At 42.6% G+C, this 17,939-nt stretch overlaps 1 protein-coding gene across 1 annotated transcript in view; it reads left to right on the forward strand.

Moving 5' to 3' along the window:
- Positions 1 to 17,939, forward strand: part of LOC142568039 (1-phosphatidylinositol 4,5-bisphosphate phosphodiesterase-like) — a 272,674-nt gene that overhangs the window by 168,041 nt on the left and 86,694 nt on the right. Inside the window, exon 19 of the mRNA XM_075678120.1 lies at positions 3,535 to 3,826. Within this exon, the coding sequence (XP_075534235.1) occupies positions 3,535 to 3,826 (292 nt within the window). The remainder of the gene's footprint in view (positions 1 to 3,534; positions 3,827 to 17,939) is intronic.

Consider the following 17,939-nt stretch of genomic DNA (forward strand, 5'->3'; position numbering starts at 1 on the left):
GTTGATAACAGCTTAGCATTCTGTTGGCAGCACATTTATTGTTTTCTCAAATGTGCAGCTGCCGTAGCTGGGTGGCTGTATTGTCAGGGGGGCTGTACAGGCTTTTGAAATTTTTGGTGCTAGTTTTATAGCCTGCCAGGTAACACCATAGTAGAAAATGTTGCCTGGAGAGTTCTTTTTTTTTTTTTTTTCACTCAGTGTATTTGCTGGAAACTCCTTTATTGGCACCTGCTTTATATTTTCTGATTAAAGTTAAGTTCATATAAAGCAGGCGATCGGTGTTGGACCATAACTTACCGCTAACTTCTTGCCATCCACAGAGCACAATGCTGTCTTCACTTCTGTAGAATGCAGCGAGACACCACCTTTTTTAGAATGATTGGATAGAAGCATGTTTAGTTTTGATCAGATGTATAACCAAAATAACTTTCTAAAGTTTTTACTGCGTTAAAGTTTGGATTGGTCATGTTAGAGCTCTGTAAAAACACTGCAACAATGGACACACAAAAGGCAGATGCAGTTTACCCTGCTGTTGTGACCATGCACACCTTTTAGATAAGCTAAAGCTTTTGTACTAAAAGCACTTGATATTCTTTGCTACACAATATACACCAGTAAAAAAGACAGTTTGCTCTATGGCAGGGTGTGAGACTCATGCTGGTCTACCACTGTTTCAATTATTACAAATAGTGTGCACATCTGTACCATGAACGTTAACTCTCATTTCTACATAGCCTTTCAACAAACCAAGACTGCAGCATCATAAAGAAAATTGAGTTTACTTTTGGTTTAGGGCATTGAAACTGGGAGAGCCATGTCACTCGAAGCAACTTTCACAAAATTTATCCGCATTATCTGTTCTGATGTGTCCTGTAGCAGAGCTTCAGCGCACCTGATTAATGTCCTTCCTGTTGAAAGCACACACTTCTGCTTCCCTGCTTGACACTGCACCACTTGTGCACAAGTGAAAATTGATGTTGACACAGATGTGCTACGTTAGCTTCGTAAAGCATGGCCTGATCCATGTTCTTCACAGCTTTTATACTTTGGTTGCTAGGTATGTTGGAATTTCCAAAAAGAGTGTTGGTTACGATTTGACAACTTTCCTGAGAGCATAAGCTTGCTTCCGAGTCAGGCTGGCACTGCTGTCTGCGTCAAATGGCTTTCATACTTTTCTTTTCAATATGTAGTACTAAAGCAGTTACTGTGAAGTAACAGCACTGAAAGCAGGGCGTGTTGATAAGGATCTGTACTTTAGAACAAAATAGAGCAAAAGACGTTGGCACAAAAGAAAAGTAGACAACTCAACTGCTGGTGTGCTTATGTGTGCTTACACAACACAAGTGCTGATGTACTTGTGTGTGATAACACAAATGCTGTGTTATCAGCACTTGTGTTCTCTACTTTTCTTTATCCCTGCATTTTTCATGCTGTTGGGGTCTTACACATGGATCATTATTAAGTTTCGTTAGCACTAGCTATTTTCATTATCCATTTCGTATATTAACCGTTTTCGTATAACTGTTTTCATTTGTTCTTTTGAGTAAGTCTCTGAAGCGTTAATAGGATTGGTCCAGAGAGGCCACTAAGAAGTTCAAGTGCTGTTGGGAACTCTCGAAACCAGCTTTGCATTCTCTATGCAAAATTGAGAGTAGTCTCTGATGTCGTACGAAAATATGTGTAAAACTGGAATGTTCTCCATGCAAGTACTTATGTCAGTTACTTGATGTACGGAAATGTATGCATGCATGTACACATATGTGCACATTTGTGTTGACCAGTTGTGCAGCCAGGATCAAACAGCAGCCCTCTACATTGTGAACCCGCCTCCTTCGTTTTATTTGTTCTATAGCTGAGCACACATTTTATAGGCAGCCTTGTGCTTTTCATCAACTGCTCATCTCTGTCATCTATGCAGTCAAAAGAAAAAGAACTGATAGACATGCAGCAATTAGCTAAAGGCAGAAGCATTTCAGGTGGTTGCTTGGCAGTATGATTGCAACTTTCACTCGGACCTGAACTCTCAAATGCATCTGCATCTGTTCCTTTCCTTTTTTTTTTATCAGAAAAGTATTTTATTGAAAACATTTCTTTTAGCTTATCACAATGCTCAGGTTGTGGTGTCAAGTGCAATTGCAACAAGCAATTACATTTGCAGTTGTCAAGTGCAACAAATCTGTTGCACCTTGCTATTTGTTGTGCTGCAAATGCCCACTTCTCACCGGCCACTTCTGACAGCGTTAGGCTTCGAGGAACATTGGGTTAATCTCTGCACTAAAGTCATAGAAAAAAATGAGTAAAACATCATATCAGTCAAACATGAGTATTCACGCATGGAAAACAAGCATTTAACCATGGGATAATTATTTGATCGTCGATTATTTCAATGGAGCCCCCACGACATGCCTCATAATCAGAAAGTGGTTTTCACACATTAAACCCCATAATTTAATTTTGTTTTCTTATACAGGATAGCTTAACAAGGCTTGCTGCTAGGCTAGTTGGTTCATGGCATAAAATAAAATTAAAAGAGTGCAAAAAAGGACATGGACAAAGTGGAACAGCACGGAAATTTGACACTGGCAGTGAAGTTGCACGGGGGGGGGGGGGGGGGGGGGCTCTTGCGCAGGTGGGGGCGCTTGCTCGGAGTTTTACGGTAGTTCAAATGGCTGATCTGCCTCAACTGCTCTAAAATTTTGCACAGAGGGGATGTTTCACAGTTAATTTTTATTAGTAAAATGCTTGGATGCAGTGCATTTGCCTGTTTCATTCAAGCTAACCAAGGTATGTCAGGATAAATTGAAATGCAAACAGGAAATAACTGGCCAGAACACTTCTTACACGTAGTTACATCAAAGTTCACTATCCACATCAGTACTCGACAGCCAGTTTCTAAGCATGGAGTAGTCGGAAGTGTTCATTTCTTAGTCTTAATTAAGCCACTGTTACGAATGCAGGGGAACCCGAAAACAAAACAATGCATTGAGTAGTTTTGAAATTGTTTGCATTTGAATTTATGATGACAATACATGTATATAGCAGTGCTGGAAGGAAAATGTGGATTTTCTCAGTGGGAAAGGTGCTGGTGCTACCTGCTGCTTGGAGAAATAAACGGCTTGACATTGTGCCATCTGCACTGTTGGTGTTAATTCCCTTTAGGGCACGGCAGACGATTGCACCATTTCTCTCATTAATAAAATTACTTTTTCAATCTGGCATTGCAGCAGACTTGTATTTATCTCATGTTTTGGTGAAAGAGTCAAGTACAGCATCCAGGCATGGTATTCAATGAGATGCACTGTAAAAAAATTCTCCCTCTAGAAATTTTGAGTGCAAGCAGTGCAGTGATTTAGCCAGACGTATGCTGTGCTCCCTTATTGATGCAGTATACAGTATCCTGCTTTGATCCAGGGCACTGGCACGGTTGTTTGCATCGTAGGAATTTTCTGGTCTGTTGAATTTCTGTGGTGTTATAGTTGCAGTGGTACAACGTCACCACGTTGCCCCTCCCTCTTCTCCTCGTGTGCAGAAAAGAAGGTAAGGTGGGCGCTGCGGCCGGAGCCGCTGGCGTCGTGACCCGCGTTTCGGTCGGTGCTTGCCAGGTGGAGGCCCAGCTGGAGGAGCAGCTGGCCATGGCCCACTACCAGTACACGGGGGCCACGGTGCACGTGCACCCGGTGCTCTCGTCGCTGGTCAACTACGCGCAGCCCGTCAAGTTCCAGGGCTTCGATGTGGCCGAGGAACGGTCCATCCACTTCAACATGTCCTCGTTTGCCGAGACGGCTGCCCTCGGTTGCCTCAAATCACAGGCTATCGAGTTTGTCAAGTATCCTTTCTTGTCGAGATGTGGCTCCGATGGCAAATCGATTGCACCATCCCTGTGACGGAAACCAATGGGACTTAGTTTTTAAAAGCAGGTCAAGTTTTGATATGAATATCCATGGCATGCTTGCGGTAGTAAAATAGGTTAGGAAGTTATATCCCAGCATTATATTTTTGTTAAAATCTGTCAAAGCTTGTAACACTGTGACAAAGTTCAGAGTGTGCACCAACTTTTCCATGGTCTTGCAGATAGTGGTATGATACTGTTTTAACAATGTATTGCATCATAATATTTATAATGAAGCTTTTGACTTAACCCTTTCAGGGTCATTGACGTAAATGTACGGCGCCGCGAACAAGTACGAAAATGGTCGATGCCATATATTTACGCCGCCGTCTGTACGTTTAAAAAGCGCGCCAATTTCCTAACTTTTTCTTTTCTGTCATGTGCTGCCACTATGTGGGAATACAGGAAAATTTTGTCGCGCGCTCCCTCTCTCAGTTTTTGTTGCATGGTTTGTTTTAGCGCTAGTTCGCTTCCGCATGTCTATATAGTACCGCTCGCGCATTGGCACGCGCGCGGGCGGGTGGCGGTTCTGGTTTTCTTTTTGCGGGCGGTTTTGGCGTCTTGCACTTGCAAAACTTATGGCTATCTCGTTACTAATCGCTCAAAAGGTGACCACCTCTTTCTCGCTCGTTCAGTGCTCACAGGGGTGTGCATAGCAAGGATGCCGCCGTGCATGCGCTTCCATTGCTTCTTTTTTTTGACTCTCGCGAAAACTAATTGCCTCTGGTTGGCGATAAGATGAAGATTAGCGGAAATTGTCACACGTTGTGCTTTTTTGACGGGCACACAACCACACAGCTTTCTTGAGTGCAGTTCGATTACGCTATGGATTTACATATTAGTGTAAGAGCAGCAACATTTGAATCTTGCAAAACAATCTTGTGTCCGCATTTTCAAGGCCTTGAACTGTGTGTATAAAAATGCATCAAATTTTTAGTTCTTATAAGTTCATTTCCTTTTTTATTTTTGTTATTCATGAATGAAGAGTACATATATACCAACGCAAAATATTTTTTTCTCACTTTACGGTCACCCTAGAAAAATTGCTGTAAATTTTTTTCGAAATAAGTCCCTAAGAAGAATTGAAATCTGAAATAAAAAAATCGACCCTGGGTGGTCGCATATGGCGAAAAAAATCGACCCTCATAGGGTTAATGTCAAACCACTGTTCACCTAAAAACAAGCAGAATGAACTGCATATAAGCATAGATACACAAAAATTCAGTTTGTTCTACTGAACTGAATTCAAAATATCAAAAGCCTGGATAGTCAGCCACCACCTCCAAGGAGACCTGCTGGTATCAGGATATCAAGGCATTGATGCAAGAGTGTGGTTGCCAGAAACAATGCTTAATGAAATGTCACACCTGTTTTGAAGACCTTCTATTGCTGGTCATAAGACATGGCTTCAACTTGAGTGCTGCCACCTACAAATTGTACAGAGGGTCATGAGAAGGTGACTAACATTCTAAAGGTAGCATGAGGGTGCAGTCAGTTCTCTGAAAAGAAAACTTTGAAGCTGGTTCACCTTCATCTAGGATTTTTACCGAAGACACCATCAGATAACATCACTCATTTTACTGATTTATCTGTGGGCTAGCGTATGATAACGCTAGTCCAATGTGATCAATATTTTGAGGCAGGTAATAAAAGCATGAGTGTATTGACCTAACAGTTTCTGTGGAAGTTTAGACGTTGCAAAGAGTTTTGTGAAAGAACATTGTGTTGCCAGATTCTCTCAATATTTAAGTGTTCTAACTTGTTACTTAGATTAGCCTGGCCCTTCTGTATACCACACTCCTTTCTAGCTCAGTTGATAAGCTGCACAGTTGTTCGATAGCCATCTCAGCTACATACAGTTCCCGCACCAGATCGGTTTTGAAATGTGAAGTGTGGGCAGGTGGCATCAGGCACACTTCAGCCTCAATCAGTCTATCTGTCACGCCATTTCAGAACTCCAACCTATCGCAGTTTCATTTCTCTCACAAATCTTGCATAGTCTCACAGAAAATAATTTGCCACTGCTTTTAAGGTAACAAAACAAACCAAAGAACATTCTATGTGCGCCATCGGTCAAGTGTGGAAACGAACCTTGGTTATTTGGCTTTGGAATCGGGCATTCTGTACATTGAGCCGAGAGTTCATCAGCACACTGGCATCCACCCTGCGGAGGGACAAGAGGCCATAGCACGTTGTGACGATAGAGGGCTCACCCCCCCCCCTCAAACGCTGGAGGGAATCAGTTGCATTGTGAGGTTACACTCAAAGTTAGATCTTGAGGACAGTAGAGAACAAACAAAGCGAAATTATTCCTGACGTGCAGTAAAAGATATACAGAGTGTCCCACATAATTTGAGCCAAGAATTTAAAAATAAAAGGAGTGTCGGAAGCGAATTTAACCGAGCACATACTATTCGCAATAGCCTATAGTAACTCAGACAATTTTTTGTTTTCCGCATAACTCAATAATTAATTAAGCTTAATTATTCAACTTTTTAATTATTGGCTGAGTACCCCAAGTATGATACGCAGATTTGTAGAGCACCTTCAGAAACCACCAATCGAGTTGTTTCCTTTACGATACGTCTCGCGTAGTCCTTTCTTTCTGGGTTGCACAGAAAGCCTGCAAAATAAGAAAAAAGCCACGTGACGGAGTGTTTGTGCAGTGGTATCATGCTGCTCCCAAGCGTGTGCTCGTTGAACAAGGTCGGCTCCTGTCGGATGACAGCGAAAATGCATGCTGCTGGCCAAACGCTGCCGATGAGATAAAGAACGCCCTGCCTCTACGTCGCCAGTCACGATGCAGCCGACCTTGTTCACCAAACGCACGTTTGAAAGCAGCACGATACCACTGCGTTAACACTCCGTCACATGGCTTTTCTCTTATTTTGCAGGCTTTCTTTGCAACCCGGAAAAAAAGGACTACGCGAGACGGATCTCAAAGGAAACAACTTGATTGGTGGTTTCTGAAGGTGCTCTAGAAACCTGCATATCATACTTGGAGTCCTCAGCCAATAATTAAAAAGTTGGGTAATTAAACTTAATTATTTAGTAAGTTATAGCGAAAACAAGCAGTTGTCTGAGTTACTATAGACTATTGCGAATAGTATACATTCGGTTCAATTCGCTTCGGACGCTTCTTTCATTTTAAATTCTTGGCTCAAGCTATGTGAGACACCGTGTATATATTGCTACGAGGTGCTGCAGTAGCAAACGATGATGAGAGGACTGACGAAGACGGCGATTGCCGATAGTTGCGGGCATGGGCTCTGTCTTGTATGCATGTCTTCTGCCCGTTGTATATATATCTTGTAAATATACCGTATTTACTCACATAATGATCACACTTTTTTGTCAAGAAAATTGACGCAAATTCAGGGGTGTGATCATTAAGCGGATTAAATTTCCCGAAAAAAAAAGTATATATATATTTTTTCATTTCGCGTTTGCTGCGGGATGACAGCGGGTCAACAAATAGGCGGCTGCCGCTGTATGTAGTGCGGGACACCAAAGCAAAAATGGCGGCCGGCGGAGCAAGCCGAATGCGCAGAACGCGATATTTTTTTCTTCTCGTGAGTACATTACGTGCATTGAAACAGTTTCTTCCGCATCGGTAATGAATAATATCGTTAATATCAGCAAGTTTGCGGCAATAACATAGCCATGTCCACTTTGAGGGAACATAAACAGATGGGTGCACTTAGCTGCCAGTGACATAGAAACACATGGCAGGCATGCTGCGAAAACTGCGGTATTTGTCTTCACTACTATCCTAATACGGCACGTTTCTGCTAAGGGTGGGCGAATATCTTAGCTGTGTTACTAGCATCGGCGTATGAATAGGGTACACATTTAACGTATCAGTATAAACGTGGCTGCTATAATTGCCGTTCGCGGTTTGTTGCGTGCCCACGAGTGCAGGCGAGAATCAAAAGGCGCTTTTTTTTGTTGTTGTTGTTCACCACAACCATTATAAAGCCTACACATAATAAAGGCAAGTGTGATTGTAGCTTTTTTTTTTTTTTGTCATGGAAGTGCGGAAAGTGATGAAAGGAATCAAATGGGGCATCTGCTTAAGAATGTTTGGTACGTGCAGACCACTTGGTTTGTCTTGAAGAGTCCTTCGCATAGCATTCGACAGATGGTAAGAGCGATAATTATTGGCTAAACTTGGCACACGACATATCGCTGCAGCAAGTTCGGGGTGCGATCATTACACGAAGAATAAAAAAAATAGAATTTTGACGACAAAATTCAGGGGTGCGATCATTACACTAGTAAATATGGTATTGTCAAGCGTCTTTTCTCTCCATAAAATTTTGGTAGAGAGTGCGGGTTTTTCAAGTCTCAAGACAGATTTACGCAGCGGACGCTCCTTGGTGGCATCTACAATGTCAGCGCAAGCGGAGACGAGGATGCTTCAAGCAGCTCGCCAACCGTGCCTCAACCATCAGCCACCAACCACCCCGTCGTCTTCACACAACCGCATGATCCAGGTACCTTTTCCAGCTCTGACAGCACCGACGTCAAAGATTGGCTTCAGCTGTACGAATGGGTGAACACGAGCAACAACTGGGACCCGACTCTGATGCTAGCGAACATCATATTTTACCTGGCGGGCACGGCACAAGTGTGGTTTCTGAACCAGAAACAGGAACGTACCAGCTGGGAGGCATGTAAACAAAAGCTCATCGATCTTTTCGGCAAGCCCATCAGACGCCGTGGTGCTGCGCAGAAAGAACTTGCATGCCTAGCTCAGACTTGCACCAAGTCCTGTGTGGCATACATCCAGGATGTGCTCGCACTTTGTCACAAAGTCAATGAGAAGATGCTGGAAATGGAAAAGGTTGCGCATATCCTCAAAGGTATCGCGGATGACGCGTTTACACTCCTGGTTTTTAAGAACTCATCCACAGTGTAAGACGTCATCAATAAATGCAAATGCTTTGAAGACACAAAAAGTCGCTGCATTGCTCTGAACTTCACACGTCTTCCGAACACGGCTGCGACGTCCACCTGCGAGGACCTCCTTCTCCCACCCGTTCCACCCATTCCTGCTACATCCAACAATATTGTGCGCATCATTCGCCGCAAGATTGAAGCTGCCTCCCCAGTTACCCTTCAGGTGCGTAACCCCGACGAGTCCCATGCAACCATTTCCGTTATCCAAATCGTTGTGCGTCAAGAACTAGCAAACACAGGATTACAGACACTTTGCCCAGGCAACTGACCTGACCACCGTCCACCTGCCACACCTGAGTTATACAGAAGCCCATCTGTTCACCCCCATTATCAGAATTCTGCAGAATGGCGCACATTCAATGACAGGCTTATCTGCTTCTGTTGTGGACACGTTGGACACATTTCCTGCCATTGTCGTAGTGCTTGGAACTCGCAGCCTTGGCCGAACTATTGAAACATCCAACATCCAGGTGGTAGTTCCCGAGTGCCGATACGCAACGACGACAACAACACTCCACCATCATGGCCAGCATGAGCAAACCACTCCCCTTCGCCATCCCGACACCTGCCCCGCTCACCTCTGCATCATCATTCTCCTTCTCCCTCATATTCCCGCCGCTCATCAGAAAACTGATGGGCACAGCTTCGAGAGGTCAGCCTCCCACAACGACCTGACCGGAAATTCCTCTGCTTGCACTACCTGGACATAACAACCTCATCAATGTAGACGTGGACGGTACAACTGTCATCGCACTCATTGACACTGGCGCCCACATATTGGTCATCAACTCAAACCTTTTGTACTCGTTTGAAGAAAGTTGTTACCCCTGCTCTGATTGCTGTAGTCTGCGTAGCCGATGGTACGACAACGGCTGGTTCCGGGTTGTGTACCGCCTGTGTCACTGTTGCCAGACGCCACGTACACTTCAGCTTTGTTTTATGTCCTGGATCAGTGCCCACATGCAATCATATTAGGACTTGACTTTCTCTTGGCGAATTCATCTTTTATTGACTGCTCTGCAGGACTTATCCAGCTTGCCTTACCTCATGCCATTGAGCCTTCTAATCCCGTGCTGCGTCGGCTGTGTTCCGCCGATTACATTCGTCTGCCACATCTAGCCGTGACATACATCTACGTCTCTGCTGGTCCTCCAGTAGGTGACGGTGATTACATCGTGTCGCCCAACGCTACCGTCCTCTGTTCGCGGAATGTCATGTTCCTGCACTTGATCATCAGTATAAAGGGCGATGCCGCATGTCTCCCTATTGTGAATTTTGGACTATGTCCTCAAGTGATACCTTAGGGTATCGCTCTTGCAACTCTAGCTCCAGCCTCCAACTATCATGTTTCTGTCTTCACTGATCCTACTGCACCGCCTCCTGCTGCTATTGATTCGAACCCCACAATGTTAGATAACATAATGAAGATGATCGCAACTGACCTTCTGGCCGAACGCGTACACATGCTTCGGGGCCTGCTCATGTCGTACCAGGACATTTTTTATCTCAGTGACTGACCACTGAGCCAAATAACAGTTTTCAAGCATTGGATTCGCACAGGAGATACCAAACCCATACACCGACGTCCTTATTGTGTCCCTCCATTGAGCGCCAAGTTATACAAAAGGAAGTTGAGAAAATCCTTGCCCGTGATATCACCGAACCTTCTTCAAGCCCATGGGCATCACCTGTCATGCTCGTTACAAAGAAGGACAACTGCTGGCACTTATGTATCGACTACCGGAACCTTACCAAGTACCCAAAAGGATGTGTACCCCCTACCTCGGATAGGTGATGCCCTTGACTGTCTCAGGGGTTTCAACTATTTTTCTTCGATAGACCTTCATTCCAGGTATTGGCAGATTGCAGTTGACAACATGGATCATGAAAAGACGGCATTTATTACACCTGGTAGGCTCTATCAGTTTAAGGTGATGCCGTTCGGGCTATGCAATGCTCCCGCCTCATTCGAACGAATGATGGACACCCTCCTTCACGGCTTAAAGTGGTCATTCTGCTTGTGCTACCTCGATGATGTCATTGTCTTCTTGCCTACTTTCGACACACACCTCAAGCATCTCTTGACAGTTCTTTCAGTGTTCCACATGGTGAGACTGCAGCTCAATTCCACGAAATGTCACTTCTGCCGCTGGCAGCTTACTGTGCTCAGACATCTCGTCGACTATATTCCAGTGTTCGTTCCGATCTGGAGAAAGTTTGTCTGGTCAAGGATTTCCTTGTGCCAACCTGCGTAACTGATGTTCGAAGCTTTGTATGCCTCTCTGCTCCTACTTCCGCAGATTTGTGCGAAATTTTGCTGGCATCGCGCGCCCTCTAACGGAACTTCTTAAGAAAGACGTGACTTTTGTCTGGGGTCCCGACCAAGCTAGTGCATTCGCTGAGCTGAAGACGCGACTCACGTCGCCACTGATTCTCGGCCACTTTGACATCTCCGTCCCAAAAGAGGTTCACACCGACACTAGTGGCCACAGTATCAGCGCTGTTTTGGCACAACGACAGCACATTTGCGACCATGTCATTGCAGACGCCAGCCGTCTTCTGTCACCAGCCGAATGCAATTACTCAACTTCAAGTTCACGTTTTATTCATCAGCGATGTCAGTTTTATAAGGAATTGTATAGAAAATTAGCACTACACAGGGAGCCCCAAAGTTATAAACTGTCAGGGGGACTCCCATACATTAACAAAATGAAAAAAAAAAGCGAGTACAGATCAAGCATTGGTTACAGTGACTTTACAGACAATGTGATAAAATAAGGAAGAGTGCAAAAAAACAAGAAAATATAAAGCTATTTAGTAAGACAAAAATTGCAAAGAATACTTCTGTGGTGAACAAGCAATGCAAATTTACAATACAACAAGAATAGGAGTAATATACCATGTAGTATAATAGCTAAGTCAATTATGATTACAATCACAAAAGTCAGTTGTTAGGATGAAGAGAGTTGCTGCATAAAATATTTCTTAACTTGGTTCTTGAATATATGCTCTGTGGGGGATGATTTAATGGTATGTGAAATAGAATTCCACAGTTTTATTCCCGCAAATGTGGTAGTGAACTTACCATACTTTGTGCGCACTTTACCTGAAAGACGATTATCGAGTTCAGAGAACCTATTAGTGTTAGTATTTACAAAAGTTTCAATAACAAAGCTATCTATATGTGCAATATTACGAAATAACTTATAGCTCATGATTGTTAACTTGAACTGAAAGAGCTTATATAAAGAGGATGTAGGTTTAAGTTGCAATAAAGTGGCATTGCATTGGATAGGAAATGGCTGAAAGTCATGAGACGAAACGCCTGATTCTGCAGGCATTGAGGTTGGCTGAGGTGAGCGAGGGATGTGTTTCCCTAGGCTGGTACGCAGTAAAATAAATGACTGTGAATATGTGCATGATAAAGGGAATGGATAATGTGCGGCTGAAAATATGAGTGGGTTTTGATTATGGTGCTTATTCCCAAAAAGAAAATCTTACGGACAAGTGACTGTGCATGAAGATTGAATTTCGGATGCCTGTGTAAAACTACGCCAAGATACTTTACGCTATCGATATTGGTATTAAGTTGTTTTCAAGACATACAGATATAGATTTTGAAATTAGTGTCGGGAAGGAATGAAAAACAAAAAGAAAGCTGTTTTTAGTGGATTGATGCACAACATATTCTTTCAACGCCAGGAAGTTCTCTTATGCAGATCAACGTTAACATTTCGCTGTAGCTCATCTACATTATTAACGCAAGTAAAAATAGTCGTGCCGTCTGCATATAATATACAGTTCGTAGTGGTCAGAGTATTAGGTAGGTCGTTAATAAATAGTAGAAACAGCAGTGGGCCAAGGATCGAGCCCTGAGAAACACCTTGATATATATTTGTAGCAGGTGAGAGTTTGCCGTCAATCTGAGCAACTTGAGTACGATTAGTTAGGTAGCTAGAAATAAGCTGAAGTGGCAGGCCAGTTATGCCGTAAGATTCAAGTTTATATAATAGAATTTTGTGAATAATAATGTCAAAAGCTTTTGTTAACTCTATAAATACACTTCCAACCAGAAAGCCTTGGTCGATTACCTTCTTGACTTTATCCGTGAAGGTTAGAAGCACAAGCTCAGTTGAGCAACCCCGCCAAAAGCCATACTGTTTAGGTGATAGGAGATTAAATTTTACTAGGTAGGAGGATAAACATGTAATAACTAGTCGTTCAGTTATTTTGAAAAATGAAAGAATACAAATAGGCCTGTAGTTATTCAGAAGTTCACGATTGCCTTTTTGGTAAACAAGTGTTATTTTACCAACTTTCAGAGAATTGGGAAATACGCCTGCTTTGAACATTTTGTTAACAGTATCTGCTATGATAGGAGACAGTTCATTAGAAACTAACTTGATATGAGATGGGGGAACAGAGTCTAGGCCAGGTCCAGTAGACCTAAGTGAAGATATAACATGAAGAACTTCCTTTGCATTTGTAGGTCGCAAGTAGAAAGAGTGAAGATGACGAGGCAATGTCGGTAATGGGGGATCTGTTTGAGAATTGCAAGTACTACTAAAATACTCACTGAAGGCATTCACGGTATCAGCTTGGTAGCAGTATGTTTGTGTCTCAGTTTTTATTTTTGTTAAATGCTCACAACATTTATTATTTAAGAATTCGTTGATGACCTGCCAGTTGCGCTTCGTATTATTGCCATTATTCAAAATCATGTTCTGAAAGTAATCTCGTTTGGCACATTTAAGTGTGGCTGCAAGTGTGTTAGAATATTTTTTGAAACGAGATTTAAGTTCACAGTTAAATGGCTCACAAATTACCCTTTTGTGGAGCCGATTTTTCTTCAAGATACATCGAAGTAGCGCTCTCGTGACCCAAGTTTTTCGAGGGGAACTGAAAAATCGAGTTATGATAGATGTAGTACAGTCGAACCCAGTTATATCGAACTCACAAAAATACGCCTATCAGTTCAATATAGAGCATAATTCGATATAAGCCTGCTAAATAATTGATGTCATAAAAGCACATACCAATTGTAATGTCACTTTATTGATAAAACTAGCTTAGTTTCATATAAGTTAGTCCTGCATTTTCTTCTGCTTGTGCAATTTCACTGCCTGTGACGCGTGCACTTCCCCACATTTTCAAAAGGAGTCTGAGCAGCTGATGCCGCAACCTTCAGCATTCGCTCAGAAGCACCGGACTAGTGTGAGTGTACCAGTCACTTCGGAGGATGTGGGCAAAGGACCGTTGTTGCTTTCCTCATTGTGCCCACTTTTATTTGTGCTCGGTATGATGTTGGCGATGTAGTCTTCATTTTGGGGCTCTCCCGTGGTCGCGACACCATCATCTGCACTCAAACTCGTCCACCATTGATGCGGCAACAGCTTCCGGAAATTCTGACAGCTCGCTCCAAACTTCGACAACACCGGCAACGGCTTCGTTGCATTCATCAGAATTTACAGTCATCACCAAACACATGGAAGCCGGCACATATGAAGAACCACTTCTACATGGCCGTGCCTACGCGTCGGGCGCCACGGGCACCGGGTCCCGAGTTTTGCCGCTTTAGCCCTAATCGTGCCGAGAGTGCTCCTCGGAATCTCGCACGCTGCGGGGACGTCCGACTTCTCATCGTGTGCAACCCGATTTATGATTTCGAGCTTCACGACGAAAGGTGAATTCTGCCGCTTCGTCATGGCAACACTGCGGGAGAAGGCCCACAAGGCACAAACACAATGAACCAGAAAAGCTGCGACACAACTCACACTTTCGCCATCTTTCACGACGAGAGCACAAGGCTGTCTGAGCAAGCGCTGCAGGTGGGCCAGGATAATTTTTTGCAGGGGGGTGTCGACAGCGCGCCCGAGCAGCCCGAGGCAGCGCAGTCACGGTAGGGAGAGTGGTTGCATGAAGCCGCGCCACCGGGTTTCTCCGCTACCGCGAGGGAAAGCCAACTTCTGGGGGCACTTTTCCGCCGCTTGACGTTCGATATATAGGGAGTCGCAGCTATTTTTGTTCGATGTAAGCGTAATTTTTGCTGTATATACTCATTGTAACTATACCGTGACCAGAAATTGTTCTATATATAGAATAATTCTATGTGAACGGGTTCGATATAGTCGGATTCGACTGTAGTGCATTGATAAATTCAGCTTGTAACTTCACCCAAGATCAACTGATAAGCCTCTTCAGCGCAAGATTCACAGAGTACTGCGGTCCAGTCATTTGACTGTATCATAGAGATAAATTTTTGAGAGTCAAAATGTACTTTCTTTTTCTTTTCAGTCGATTTAGAATTTTCTGTACCTAAAGTCAAAAATATAAGGTAGTGGTCGGTTATGCTGTGCTCGATAAATCCTGCTGTATAATCTGTAGTAAAGTTGGTTAATATGTGCTCAATTAACGTATTAGATCCTGCCATGTCACATCTGGTTGGAGAAGTAATTAAAGAAGCAATAGACTGAACAAGACTGTTCATAAACTGGACAACCGCAAGACAGCTTTCACCTTTGGTTGCAGGGACACCTTTTATTTCTACATTATTTAGTCGGGAGTACTGTTCCACTTCAGAAACCCTGCGTGCCAAGTGGCCATTCTTTTTATTTTTTATTTATTCATACTGTCATCACAAGCCAAGACAGGAGTTGCAGTTACATTGCTGTCATCAAACTGGACAAAGTAGATGTTTAAACAATTCAATAGAAAGCAGTCCCAAGGTACATAGTACATGTTTAAACAATTCAATAGAAAGCAATCAGGATAGGAAGGCACAGCAAATAAACAAATATGAAGCAATAAACAACATGAGTTACAATTAACACGTTATAGCACTTTATAGGTCTAACGAAAAAGTAATGTGCTGAAACAACTGCAACTGACAAAGAGCTAACAGTACAACGTATTCTCAACCGTTCACAAATAATTGGTAACAGCCTTTACAAAAGATTGTAAATCAATACATTCTACTATATCATGTGGCAAGTTGTTTTAATCGTCTATGCTTCGAACCAGGAACAAATTTTTGAATGATTCTGTTCTATAATTAAGTGGTTTAATATGTTTTAAATGCTTTGTTCTGGGGTTAGCAGGTCTCTCTAATGTGATGGGTTTTTCTAAGTCTACTTTATAGTCTCCACTTAATACGTGAAAAAAGAATGTCAGCCTGTTAAGCTGCATTTTCTGCTTGACAGTCATGAGGCCAGCTCTTATTTCTAAGTTCGGTGACGGATTGGGTTCTAGCTTATGTGTTAAAAATAAACCTCAAGGCCCTGTCTTGTACGCGCTCACATGTTAGTATGTTTTGTTGAGTGTACGGCGCCCAAACATGACTTGCATAAGTCAGTACAGGAAGTATAGTCATTTTGTAGGCCATTGTTTTTACCTCTGGGGTGGCGTCATGAAGTTTTCACCGTAATGACCAAAGTTTACACGCGGCCTTATTACAGATGTTGTCGACATGTACTGACCTGTTCAAATCATGTGCGAGATGAATTCCTAGGTATTTAAATTCCTTAACCTCAGCTAATTCGGTTCCATTAATGCTGCAGGCAAAAATTAAAGGATCTTTTTTACGCGTCATACGCATACAAACAGTCTTTGATGCATTCAATCCCATTTGCCACTCGTCACACAAGAGAGTGACTTTTTGTAGATGGTTACTAAGCTCCTGTTGATCATTAGGAGTGCATATTTTAGCGTATTTAATGTTATCATCTGCATAATGCTTGATGGCTATTTGTGGTGAAAAACTTGCTCCCGCATCACTAATATAAATGGAAAAAAGTAAAGGGCCTATAGCATATCCTTGTGGCACACCCGATCGAACTGATTTATTGGTACTGCAAACAGAATTTAATGAAACAAATTGTTTCCTTTCTGACAAATATGCCTCAATCCATTTTAATAGCTCAGTATTACCTAAGAAATGAGACAGCTTCATAAGCAGCTTTCTATCGTATATTCTGTCAAATGCTTTGCGGAAATCTATAAAGATAATATCTATTTGACCCCTTCCATCAATACATTGACAGATTTCATGTGTAACTTCAGTGAGAATAGTGACTGTGGAGTACCCTCGGCGAAAGCCATGCTGGTTTTTACCCAAAATGTTGTTTTCTTCCACAAGTTTAGTTAGATGGGTAGTTAAGATGTGCTCTAGCGTTTTGAAACATGTACTTGTCAAAGAAATTGGTCGGTAATTAGTGACATCATGTTTGGAACCTTTTTTGTGAATCGGTACTACCTTAGCCCGCCTGCAGTCTCTCGGAACGTCGCCAGATTCAAGAGATTTAGTGTAGATATCTGAAAGGAAACATGAGCACCACTCGGCATATCTCTGTAAAAAAGCATTGGGAATTTGATCAGGGCCAGGACATTTTTTCTCATCTAGTTTAAGGAGCAGGTTCAAGATGCCGTATTGTCTAATAGTTGTTTCAGATATACAGTGCCTAATGGAATGCAGTCTTTCTGGTGTAGAAGCATCATCCCATGTGAAGACCGATTCAAAATATTCATTGAAGAGGCAAGCCATTTCAGAGCTGTTCGTGATAAACTTATTTTCACTTGTCAGAAATTGAATGCCGGATTTGGGCCCTGAAATGTACCTCCAAAATTTTCCCGGAGAGGATATAATGAAATTGGTAAGTGTTTCATTCATGAAACGATGTTTCGCTTTAATAATTTCCATGTTAAGTTCCTGTGAAATGGAATGAGAACAATGACATGATCTTGTAGACAAAAATTTTCTAGACCTCATTCGTTTCACGAGACGCTTTTTATGAATTATTTTTCGTGTAATCTATGGGTTCTTTCTGTTAACTTTCTTGGGGCGCTTAGGAACAAATAGTTCTATTGATTCCAATGCCACACTTTTAAACTTCTCCCAAGCATTATTTACTGATGTAGTATTTAGCGAAATAAAATGGCTGAAATCATCATAACCTTCCTCTAAATGGTCCAATACTGCAACATCATCTGCTTTGGAGAAATCGGAGATTAGCAAAGTCTTATTCTTTTCTGCTCGGTTATGTTTGGTAGAGACATACGTGATCACCATTTTGTGGTCAGAAATCCCTTCTAA

This window comes from Dermacentor variabilis, unplaced genomic scaffold, assembly GCF_050947875.1.
Source record: "Dermacentor variabilis isolate Ectoservices unplaced genomic scaffold, ASM5094787v1 scaffold_16, whole genome shotgun sequence".
NCBI classification, from domain to species: domain Eukaryota; kingdom Metazoa; phylum Arthropoda; class Arachnida; order Ixodida; family Ixodidae; genus Dermacentor; species Dermacentor variabilis.